The sequence below is a fragment of the Rhinichthys klamathensis genome, unplaced genomic scaffold (genome assembly GCF_029890125.1).
Source record: "Rhinichthys klamathensis goyatoka isolate OS25496 unplaced genomic scaffold, OSU_Roscu_1.1 h1tg000571l_1, whole genome shotgun sequence".
Taxonomy (NCBI): Eukaryota; Metazoa; Chordata; class Actinopteri; order Cypriniformes; family Leuciscidae; genus Rhinichthys; species Rhinichthys klamathensis.
The window spans coordinates 2,105,487-2,118,356 of record NW_026607037.1 but is presented as its reverse complement, the minus strand read 5'-3'; the positions used below and the strand labels follow the sequence as shown (position 1 = coordinate 2,118,356).

At 37.0% G+C, this 12,870-nt stretch overlaps 1 protein-coding gene across 1 annotated transcript; it reads left to right on the top strand.

Moving 5' to 3' along the window:
* Positions 1 to 1,329: 1,329 nt before the first annotated feature.
* LOC130075306 (proline-rich transmembrane protein 2) lies at positions 1,330 to 6,294 on the top strand. The gene is made up of 5 exons (XM_056239891.1): positions 1,330 to 1,387; positions 3,152 to 3,480; positions 3,981 to 4,280; positions 4,536 to 4,668; positions 5,845 to 6,294. Exons 2-5 carry the CDS (start codon positions 3,220 to 3,222, stop codon positions 5,859 to 5,861), a joined length of 711 nt encoding a protein of 236 aa, XP_056095866.1. The 5' UTR covers positions 1,330 to 1,387; positions 3,152 to 3,219; the 3' UTR covers positions 5,862 to 6,294.
* The last annotated feature ends 6,576 nt before the right edge of the window (positions 6,295 to 12,870 follow it).

Below are 12,870 nucleotides of genomic sequence, written 5' to 3'. Positions count from 1 at the left end.
GTTAGGGGGGACATATTATCACAACATGTTAATAATGTAGATGTTAAACAATAATGAGCTTTTCTTGGATAGTATATGTCCCTAAGTTATGCCATCTTAGATTGATCTTTTCTTCTTGAAACAAGCAAAACAATTTTTGATGAATAGAATATGTTTCACATTTCAGACCACCCTGATAGGTTTATAGACCTAACAGGGTGGAATCTAACAGGGTGGAAAATTCTGAGCTAAGTTAGCCATAGCTCTTTGAGTGATCAAGATTTAGCTAACCTTCTACAGATGAACAGAACTTTTGTAACTATGTCAGATTTGTTTTTACATTTTTTTGATAGGACAAACATTCTCCATAACATAGCCTAACGGGTAACAAGCAGGATAACATTTCAAAAACTAAAAAAAAAAAAGTTAGGAGTGAGAGTTGAACCTTACCTCAGTTTGTACAGTTGAATTCCAGCAGGTAAAAGAAATTAAGTCACTTCTTGAAAATGGTCTCAATGAAATTGCAGTCGGATTTGGAAAGCAAAAAAGTACATAGGCTACTAACAGGGTGGAAGATGACTTCAGGGACGCAGTAATTGAAGAAAATTAAGAAAAATACCTATTTTCACATGATTTACATGTATGATTAGAGGCAATTTAGCCTAGTCTATAACATAATTTAAAAATATTTTGAGGTTTTTGTCATTTCATGGTTTATATTTCTTGCAGAAGTTGATTACTGTGCACTGAGGACATGATATAATTGAATGTAAACATCAATTAAAATTGTGTAAAATACAAAATAGTTTTTTAAATGTCTATTATCTCTGTTTAAATGGTAAAGAATGCTTAAATCTATAATTTAAGCCATTTATTATAAATATGTGACTCATTTTAGAGAAAATATGAGTAAATAAATCATTGGGACAGGAAAGTCACCGCATACCAGGAATGACCCAGGCCTGAGTAACGATATAACTCAAGAATCATAATGTGTAGCCAGATGTCTGAATGATTTTATTCAGTCGACTCAAAAGATTCGAGTCACTGGGATGAATCAAAATCCACACCACTATCCAGAGGTTCTCTACAACCACCAAAAAAAAAAAAAAAAAAAAAAAAAAAAAGAAAGAAAAACGCGCACGCATACACAGAGTCGAGCGCGCGCACACAGGTTCATGCAGATAGAACAGACAGAGAGAGTCATACAGGCAGAGGATCTTATGCAGACAGATCACCCCACGTTTTTATACTAAAACGCAGCAGCTTTGTAGTAGCGTAAATCAACACCTTTTAAAATTTTAATTCTGTTGCACCTTTAATTCAACTTTCATATGCCTAGTGTTTATTTAAATTCAAAATGAGAAGAATTATAATGATTTTTGAATTTGTTTTGCACTAGATTAAGGTGAGTATACGTTCGATCTGCATGCTGCTGTGGTTTATTACTGGCATTTTGATTCTCGCATCAGTCTTTATCGGGTCCTGTGGGTGTGTCACTTTTCTTATGTTATCGGTCACCATTATTCTCTTTGAATTATGAGATATATAATAGGCTACATTGAACATTGAAATATATATATATAGCCATTTGGCATTCGTGCAGAAGACGCGTGGCTGCGTGTCCCGTGTGTGTCTGTTGTGTGCTCACCTCTAGACGGATACCTCTTTACATTTCAAAGAGTGAGACAGATGACAGGCAAAGGGGAAAGTCGTTAATGTGGGATTGATGGATTATTCCATTGATTTTAGCGTTGTGTTAAATGGCCGCATGGTGTAGCCTAAGTCAGTTGCAGTGTTCATTTAGAATGTATCTGTCATAAATCATAAAAGGCTTTATATATATATTTATATATTTGCAGATATGGGTGTGTCATTTGATGCTCTTTGTTTTGTCACAGACATCGATACGTCTTATGCTCGTGTGGACTTTAAAGTAATCAATATTTGATTTTAGTTCTATCTGAATATAATAAATATGATTTTTTTTTTTTTTTTTAGGATCTTGATTTCTGGGATCTTGGGTGTGACAGAGTGCTATTTTTTGAAGACCTTACATTCAATATGTTGTGTAGTTTTAGGCAATCCAGCATTGTTCGTTAGCCTACTGTGTACTGTTCACAAAAATCTGTCATCTTTCACATCTGTATATGATGATGTGAGGATTTCTCAGGACAGATTCTGCTGTGAGGGAGATTCATTGTATGCAGGTAAACAGGTGCAGAGCCCCAAGACCAGTTGACTTGAAAAAAAATAATAATTAAGCCATACCCTGCTAAAATCATGGAGTAAAGAATATAGTGAATTTGATTACATATTATTTTCTTCAAATAATTTTTACCAGCAACTTAATGTAGGTTTAATGTTGGTGAGATCTTAAAGGTTTTGTTAAACGGTCCTGTTCCAGCTTAATATGCAGCAACAACAATTTGTCCCTTAAAAATAATGTAGACACTGTAGCTCTAGCAAATCAAATCATTGCTCTGTATGTTTTAGAAACCAAAATAATCACGTTGGTTCAAACTGTGAGTTTGGGGCGTGACAATCTGTCTTTCAAACCAGTAGGCTACGTGGGAGACAAGGGTAGTGTTTGGGAAACTGGTTTGAAAACAGACAGTGTAAATTGCTGACTTCCCCTTTAAGCAGGTAGACAGGGGTAAGGTTTGAGGTCTGTGCATTTATTTGATCAGAAATACAGTAAAAACTGTAATATCGTGATTACAATTTAAAATAACTGTTTTCTATTTTTTTTACATTTATTCCGGCGATATCAAAGCTGAATTTTCTGCATCATTACTTCAGTCTTCGGTGTCACATGATCCTTCAGAAATCATTCTAATATGCTGACAAATGTTGAAAGCAATTGTGCTGCTTAATTTTGTGGAAACCGTGATATCTTTTTTTTCAGGATTGTTTGATGAATAGAAAGTTTAAAAGAACAGCATTTTATTTGAAATTGAATTTTTTTTGTAACATGATAAATGTCTTAACTGTCACGTTTAATCAATTTAATGTGTCATTGCTGGATAAAAACATTTCTTAATGACCCCAGTCTTTTGAATGGTAGTGTTCATTATTGACTGACTTCATAATATTTGTGTTATGTGAATGAACATTATATAATTTATGTGATGCCTTATATGTTTTCATTTATTTTACTTTTACCCAACAGTTCTAAACAATTCAGAATCCGGACAAAAAAGCTTGATTTTGCCATAAGTTGTCGTAAACATCTTGGGAATGGATTTGAATGCTGACGCCAGCATTCCCACTGCTGCCCCTGGTGCAGAAGAGGAAGAACAGCAACAGCAACAATCGGAGCAAGAGACCAATCAGCAACCAGGCACAGATTTAGACCTCTCCGCCATCTCCTCTCAGCCAATAAAAAATGAGCAGCAAGATCCAATCCCCGCAACAACACCTACTCCTGCTGTAGACTCCGCCCCCTCTCAGGATGCCCCACCCCAAGATCACCTGACAGTCATTGACGAGAAGATGGAAATAGTAGGAAAAAGTAAAAAAAAAAAAAAAAAAAATACTTAAAAATTATTTTATAGTCTTGCATTTTGCATTGTGCTTGTTTATTAAATAGTTTGTTTTTAAAATATACAATTTATAATTACGGGGTCCCACTGTGAACATGTACAAGCTGTCCCTTCTGTCTTTTATGACCTTTTTTGATGACCTTTCTCTGTCTTTTTTTCTCAATTTCCTTGAGTGTAAATCTTAGACAAGATGTCAGAAGGACATGATTAAGAGCCTCTACTTTCACCCCCTTTTCTTCTCAGGATTTGTATCCTCCCCCACTCTCTTTTCTTGTCTGTTTTTCTCAACAAGTAGATGAGTCAGATGCAGCTATCTACCAATAATATCTGAGACATTTGTGCCTTTGGAAACAAACGGAAGAATCGCTTCGTTTAAAATGGACAGGGTGAAATGCAGGCTTACGTATCCGTCCAATGTCTGGGTTTCTCACACGTGTTTCTTTCTCTCGCCATCACACAGGTAATGGTGTTTGCCCGGCTCCTATCGACAGTTGTCCCATCGCTGCTTCTCCTCCTCGTCAACAGTATGTCAAACCCAACCACGCACATGCAAACGGGCGCACCAGGTTGAGCAGCCGCTCCGGGTCACTGAGTTACGCGGGGTCACCTCGACCATCGCTCACCCGACAGCCCAGCGCAGCCACTGATGCTGGAGGAGACGGATCCAAACCCAACGATTATCTCATATGGGCTATTCTGGCCTGCCTCTGCCCTGTCTGGCCCATCAACATCGTCGGCTTGACCTTTTCAGTGATGGTGTGTGTGCTTGTGTGTTCGTGGGGTGGGATGTCTGGATACAGTTTCTGTCGAGGAAGGAGGGATTGCGATTTCACTTGTGTATGCAAGAATCGTGCAACTCGGAACTTTTTTGCCATTGGAGAGTAAACTGAAAACATTTCTTCCTGGCAAAGAAACTGTATCTTGCATAATTGTTTCTTATGATAATGGAATTATTTATTCTACTCGTATATCTTTTCCTCCTGTTCATTCAACTTCTCTTTCCAATCTCAGTCTCGTAACTGTCTGCAGCAGGGAAACGTGGATGGCGCACGCCGTCTTGGCCGGAATGCAAAGGTCCTGTCCATCGTGTCGCTGGTGGGTGGGATTGTCATCATTATTGTTACTATCGTCATCAACTGGGGTGGTGAGTATCCTTCCCATGAGCCCAGAGAATGTGAAACTGAGTGTAAGCCTAGCTGACTTTGTGATTTGGGTAAATGTCAGATTGACTTTAGCTCGTGAGGATTTGAATTAGATCTGATTACAGGTAAATTTGATCATGGAGCTGTTGTGAATGGATCTAAGTTTGTTGAGATCATTTCAGGGATCAGATTAAAAATAATGTTCCTTTAGTTTGTAAATTATTATTTTTTTCGCATGCAGGTAACCCATTTAAACATCTGATATTATATTTTGAATGATTACTGTTTAGATTAAGATGTAATTTCTTGTCATTTCAGGAGTTGAAATATGACATATACTAATGTTCAAATGTTTGGGGTTGGAAAGATTTTTAATGTTTTGAAAGAAGTCTCATGTTCACCAAAAACAGAAATATTGTAAAATATTATCACAGTTTAAAAGAACTGTTTTCTATTTAAATATAATTTAAAATAAAATGTATTCCTGTGATGTAAGGCTGAATTTTCAGCATCATTACTCCAGTCTTCAGTGTCACATGATCCTTCAGAAATCATTCTAATATGCTGATTTGATGCTCAAGAAACATTTTTTTTATTATCAATGCTGAAAACAGTTGTGCTGCTTAATATTTTTGTGGATTTTTTTAGGATTCTTTGATGAATAGAATCTTTTGTAACATTTTAATTGTCAGTTTTGATCAATTTAATGCCTCCTTGCTGAATAAAAGCATTAAGTTCTTTCTTTCAACAAAAAAACTGACCCTGAACTCTTGAACAGTAGTGTATATAACTTGTATCCTGCTTTATTTTAAAAATGTTGAAAATCCATCTACAGTACAACTGCATATACTTATACTTATGCTTTAATAAATAAAAATAAATGCAATGCTAAAGAACAGAAACATCACAAGCTGACTTTGTTGTAAAAGTTGAAAATGATTGAAATATATAATTAATAAAAGTCATTGCAATCAATTCATAATATTTGTATAAAGCAATCTTGTTTGTTGTGTCTCCTCTTGTGTCTGTTGTAGACACAAGAGGTTTAAGAGTTTGAGCGAATTTTTTTAAATTTAAATTCTTATTGAGTTGTAATTGTATCATCATCATCAACATCATCATTGTTTTGTTTGGATTCACTTTGCTTCACTCTTTGAACACCTCTTCTTCTCTTTCAGTAATACTTAAGACCTGACGGCCATCACAACACTCAGGATGAAGAAAAATTCATGACTAAACTTCACACCCAACAACCAGTACATGATGACCATTTTCTTCTTCCATGTGTCGTTCATCTTTCTACATCCGAATGCTCCTGAATGCGTTTTCCCCTGTTTTATACTCTGTCTGAAGACTCTAAAGCTGGATGGTACCTTTATCTTCTACCATGCCAGAACTTTCAGAAACAACACACTCAGCTGGATCACGAGTGAAGTGGCAAGGCATGCATATTTGTTTTTTTATTTTCAACAAAGGACTCCTCGTTTCAGATGATGTCAGTAAGGAGACCACGAAGATGATCTCATTTCATTCGCCGCGCACCCCTTGAGGATTTGAGGGAGGAAAAGAATCAGAGGGAATTGCTGGAGAGGATTTGTTTTGTTTTTTGGACAAAGATTAAAAGTCTTTTAGGCACAAGTTCAGCTTACTACCCCTTGTTTACTCAGAAGTGTGAATCCATAAAGAAAAGCTCAGATTAAAATGTAATTTATTGTATAAATCAGCAGATGCCTTCTGTATTGGCATCCATCAACATCAATTTTTTTATCAGACATGATTGTCTCAAAGGAAAGGAATGAAACGATGTGGAAGAACAGCACAGTCACCTCTCTATTTTTAGTTCTTTCTTTCTGTTCTTAATATTCACACACAAAACACAGGTATTAAGATGCAGGTTAATGCACATAAAGAAAAAAAATAATGTATCAGAAAATCCTACAGAGAGAGAAGGAGGGAGAGGTGAAGAGAAAGTGGGAGGGATCGAGACCAAGCTGCAGTCTTTTGTTTCCCACAGATGGAAGGATGGAGAGAGAAGAGAGGAGGGGGGCGGTGGCTTCAGATGAAAAGATACCCCAGAGATGGGGAGATGTAGGGAATGCAGTAGTGTTGAGAGGGATCCTAGCTGCCTCTGATTGGCTGCTTGTGTGTGTTTGTGTCTGTGTGTGTGTGGTGTGTGTGTGTGTGTATCGTAACGCTTGCCAACATGCCCTCCCCTCTTCCTTACAGCTATGCTCAGCCAGATCCTTCAAGGCAAACAGAAAGCAAACCATTGATTTATTATTGTGTTTTATCAGTATGAGGCAAAATGATGATACTCATGTTTTTACACCGTAATGTTTACAATAGAATCAGACTCTTTAAGCACATTCAGCAGGAACGCTAGGACATTTTGATTATGACGAATCGTTTTACACAGCCCAAAACTGTTTGCTTGGTGGAATGATTTGTTTTGCTCAACATAATGAAACCTGATTCATTCCTAGTTAGGCCACACCGGCCGTGCCAAAATTCAGATGCTGCCAAGACTCCAGCTTAGGTGGGCATGTGGGAAATAAGAGGATGAATGCATTTTTAAGAAGGCATATATATGCAGGGATGCACCGATATTAAAATGTTAGAACATACCGATAATCTGATAATTGGCCGATAGTTGATGTGGCTAATTTTCAAAATCAATACTATTTTATCGAAAAAACTAAATAAAGAATAAAATGCTAAAAATAAATTTAGGCTCAACAAAAAAAAATGTGCTTAAAATGAATACTCAAGTTTACATTTAAGAAATGTTATTTAATTATTCATGTTTTTAAAGATTAACTTTAAGTGGGATGACAAAGTTAATCTAAATGTAAATAATCTAGAAGCGAGAACATTTTCATTTGACCAAAACATTTCCAATATTGACTGACTAATAAAATACAATAACTGATAAATTACATTTTAAAACAGAGGAAATGAGCATGCACAATTAAATACTCAATATCAGCCAACAAATTTCCAATATTGACTGACCGATTAAATACAACGACTGATAAATTAAATATAAAAACCGAGGAAATGAGCATGCACAATTAAAATTCAAAATCATCCAAATAAAAAGAAAAATCTAATATTGACTGACTGATCAATGTAAATATACCAAACGATAACAAATATGATACCCAATTATTGTGCATCCCTACATATTTGGAGTTCTTTTACAGATGATATCACAAATCCCTCATTTTCATGGCTTCAGGTCTCTTGCATGCAGAATGCGATTCTGTTTTATTGATGGCAACAGCTTTTTGACAGAGATGGGGAGCACTTGTTAAGTCTCTGAAATCAAGTATTACTATTTTTTTACAAGGCAAAACCTATGCTAACACTTTGTAAATGTTCTATCTAATGCAAATTATTTAGCATCACAAGCAGTATGATGTCGATAAGCATGCTGACTCAGTTTGAGAGGCCTCCATTTTGGGGTCTTGCTGTGGGCTTGCGTCAACAGAACCAGCTCCAGTTGTCTTTTTGATACATTTCCATTTGCGGCCACTTCACATCCACACCACTCAAATAGGAATGACCTTAGCATGCACATTTGATCCAACTGCGTGCAGTCAGTGAATGCCAGCTTGACTTTTGTTCTCTTGAATTGTTCTGCTCAGCTATTTGTATTTAACCCGCTTACAATTCATGCTTGTATATATATATATATATATATATGTGTATGTATATATGTGTCTGTACATATTTGTACCGCTTCCAATTGCATCTGGTAATCTGAATCTCTTTGATGGACATGAACAGTGTTCGTAATGCAACTCTTGACTGTTAACACTGCAGTGCTTTCACAAATTTTCTCACTCTTGAGTATTTTTATTGGTATGTAACCCGTTTGTGTTCTATGCCATTTGTGCTTTGCTGAAACTTTGACCTTATACAAGCATGTTTGCTTACTGATAACAGATTGCCTGTGCTGCATAATATAATTCTGAAACAAATGTTTCAAAGACAACAGCCGAGTCCAATTCTCTGGGTTACAAGTTCTACCTGCTGTGCTGTTTTTTGGTGTGAAGAATAAATCCGTTTTTTGTGTTTATTAAACATTCCCTTACAAATTCATCAGCATTTTGGTGAAAGCACCTGTGCTGTGCTACTCAAGATTCCTCTGTGACATGAAATGATTTGAGAGGCATTATGATAACTCTTGTTGCTAATATAATCCTGATTTTGTGCAGATTTGCCTGTGCATGCCTTAATGAATTGCTTTGGAACAATAATATGTGATGTACGCTGTATCTGAACCCAAGCGTTTGATAGATCTTGCAGTATTGATCCTTATTCTGCTCTGTACCAACACTGATTATGCATCAATGAGTCCAGTGAATAAACTGTCCCTCATTATGCCACTCCTCTGTCATTATAAATACATTTGAGACTCCGTGTGCCTGTTTCGGACACTCTTTCCCTCTCCGCTGTTTCCTTGCTCCCTCTATACCGCATATGTCTCCAGGACGTTACAGTTTCCAGGGCAACGGTTGTTAGGCGAGGAGGACAGTGAGGGACCGGGGTGCAGCAGGATGTAGGGAGAAAGAGTGTGCGCTCAGACTTCACTGGTGTGTTTAAAAATCTATCTCATTTGAATTGTATAGCAGCATGCATTATTAAAAGGCTCTGGAGAAGTGGAGACGGTGAGAGAAAGTGTGTGTGTGAGTGAGTCAGGTTAATAGGAGCTGCAGAGACAGACTGGTTTAGACAGTGAAAAAGGGATATTTTTGTGCAACAGACGGAAAAAGGAGGGGCTGATCGAATACATGCTTTCTAAAAAGAGGAAAAATGAACGAGAAGAAACGGCAGAGACACTAACAATGCATAAGGACGTGTTTTAGCCAACATGCTTGGCATATAGCCTATATGGTTTGTGTAACACGTAACAGTGAGCATAATAAGAAAATCAAGTAATATGTTGAAAAGTGAATCATAATGCAGCCAGACAGAGGGAAGGGTGGGCCAGGGGCAGCCAAAACAAAACATTTTACAAAACATTTGAATTTTCTATTTTTCAAAGAATCCTGAAAAATGTATCCGTTTCCACAAAATAAGCAGCACAACTGTGATCGACATTGATAATAACAAGAAATGTTTCTTGAGCATCAAATCATCATATTAGAATGATTCCTGAAGGATCATGAGACACTGAAGACCGGAGTAATGATGCTGAAAATTCAGCTTTGACATCACATGACTATTTTAAAATATATTAAAATAGAAATCACTTTTTTCAAATTTTAATTATATTTTACAATATTAAAAAAAATCCGTTTTTTTTAATCAAATAAATGCAGCCTTGGAAACTTTTGAACGGTAATAACCAACAATTTCATTATTTTACCTCAGAGCCCCCATATAAAGCTTGAGATTTGCTAAATGGATCCCTGCTCCTAACAAATAGGCAATAAGGCTTCAATGAACAGTTCATTTAAATGTACCTAATGCAAATAAACTAGTCCTTACTTCCAAATGTGTCTTCATGGACTGAGAGAGACCAGTGAAGGTTAAATGTCACAAAGAAAAGAGAGTAGTGGAGACGACGAGATGTAGTGCACACTTAACCTTGTGGGATTTAATTACACAATCTAATCAAATAACATAATTGCTAAATCTGATCTAAGTGGGAGAGGTTGTGTCTCTGTCTGCTTGGCAAGCCTCTTGTTTGACTGTGATGGTAATAGCACTTGAGACCCCGATAAGGATGGGAGTAAAACCCATGAGACTCCCAACTCACATTTAACCTTTTTGATGCAAGTTCATTGGAGGTCCTTAAAAGCAGTTAAAAAAAAAAAAAAAAGAAGCTATATTACATAACAAAACACCCTTTCCCATAATTCCTTTAATCATCATCTTTTGCTACTAATGTTTTTACTACATTGTTTCTGTCACTAAATACCAGATTCCATGACACCCGAGGCCTGGTGTCATTGTGAAGTTCAGGACCACTGGAATAAAAACTAAAAAGACAGAGACTTCTGTGTGTCCTTATGAGCCAGAGCCAGACAAACTCTTTCACAGGCAGACAGCGGCAGACGTGTTTTAGATAAGGGCTACTGCGCTTAGAACCTAATTAATACCTAAGACAGAAAGATGTGATTACATGCAGTGCAATCAGCCATCTTATGATTAAAGACTAAGCCATTAAATGCACAGAAACATCTGTTCCTCTGAGACTGATGAAGTTTGCCTATAATTAAACTAATGTGTTACTCGAAGGCTTAACTAAGTAAGCAATATTCCAGGATCATGAAAGTTTAGAGAGTAACTGCTCAGACATGAATATATCCAATTTACAGAAGAGTAGGCCTACTGCGGCTCATTTTCTATCTTCGAATCACGATATTTCCTCCTTACGTTTTTGTGGGATTGAAAAAGTGAGTGCGCCACCTAGAGGGGGTGATGTTGAATTGCTTTTACAGAGACGTGAACTGTTTTGGATTTTTACCCTTCAGAATTTATAGGGTATGAATGATGAAGCATTAATCATATTTAATGTGATGTTATAAAGTGTCTTTGATATTTACAATTGTCTATACCTGTCTGTGAGGATGATGATGTGGAGTTAGTTATGTAATCAATCACTGAGCCTAATTGGTTGCAAATGGATCTTTACATTGATTGGTCATGTGATTATTTTAAATGGGATTGAGTTTGAATGTTTGTATATGCCTGATGAAGGTCGTGAGACCGAAACGTGGCTAATAAAATTTTGATACTCATTTGCAAGTAGGCCTATGGATAGTGTGCGGGAGTTCCTTGTTTTTTGTAGATTTTTTGACCTACTCATATGGTCTTTTTTCCCCACTCACCTATCACCTGCAGGAGAGCGACAGTGTTTGCTAACAGAAGAGTACTGCAAAAATACCTGGCCGGATTTGACGTGAATGATAGTGAGTGAACAACGTGAAAAGCCATTGTAAACATTTTCAGAATTACTATAGGCATTGTTTAGTTTTAAACATCTATTAAAACAGGATAAAATATAGCTGCAATAGTGATGACAGGCCCAAGTCCCGGCGCCACCACCTTCCCGCTGGCTTATGCATTTAAAGTGGGTAAAAATATAAAAGGACTAAATCATACATCAGAAATGATAAGTCGTTTGGATATGCCACATTTACTGCAGAAGCTGGTGCCACTATGACCACGAACCACAACAGCCACATCCATGAGATCATTTAAATTTAGATGAATTTCATGTTAAAATGCCTGATTTTTAAAGAAACACACATTCAAACCAAAATAGATGACTTCCTGTTGGTAAGTGTCAATTAGAAACTTGTCCGGTGAGGACAATACACGTACCAAGTTTGGTGACTGTAAGTAAAACGAACCCCCCACTTTTGTCAGAAGATCCTCCATGCCTGTTTCTAATGCTTTGCCCATGTCTACTGGCCGACAGTAGACAGTAGAGTTTCAAGCAAATCTCAAGACAACCCAAAAAGAATATTAAAGTTTGACACGTTGCCATGGCAACAGTATTTAAGATATCACAAATCCTTTCAAAGTTTTGCATTTGCTGTGTCTTGACATTGTTTGGGTAAGTTGTCGGGTAAAAATAAGAGCAACATTTTCAAAGTGATACACTTCCTGCTGCTACATCCAGTGATCGGCCTCCTTCAATGAACATACAGCTAAAGTTTAATCAAAATTAGTCAATGTAGGCTATGTAGAAGTTATAACACGCTTCCTGTTTCCCTTTTCTCGCCATAAATTCATTTCAACGCCACGGCTAAACCGTTCGAGATATGAAAAATTCGCTCGCAATTTAGCATCCTCAATATCCTGGCTTCATGTTGACCGAGTTTGGTGGCGACTGATGAATCCAAGAGTATTTTGTAAGACTGGAAAAACTGGTTGAGCAACGACCACTCCTCGAGTGGACAAAGGACCTTGCTGCAAATTAACATTTGAACTCCCCCTCGTGCACTATCGAGACGAAGGTCTCACCTCCCTCATCCTAATCTACATTTCTCCCCCTCATCCCCCACTCTTGCAGAGATCACCCAAACTCACACAAGAATCTAAATGGTTTAATGTGAATGATTATCATCGAGTTTTATACGTTTGCTATCATTTGAAATGTCTCAGTGCGACTGGTACAAATGTCTCATTTCCAAATAAGTCAAACAAAAAGGTAATAAGGTTTTTAAAGGGACAATGTAATTTCT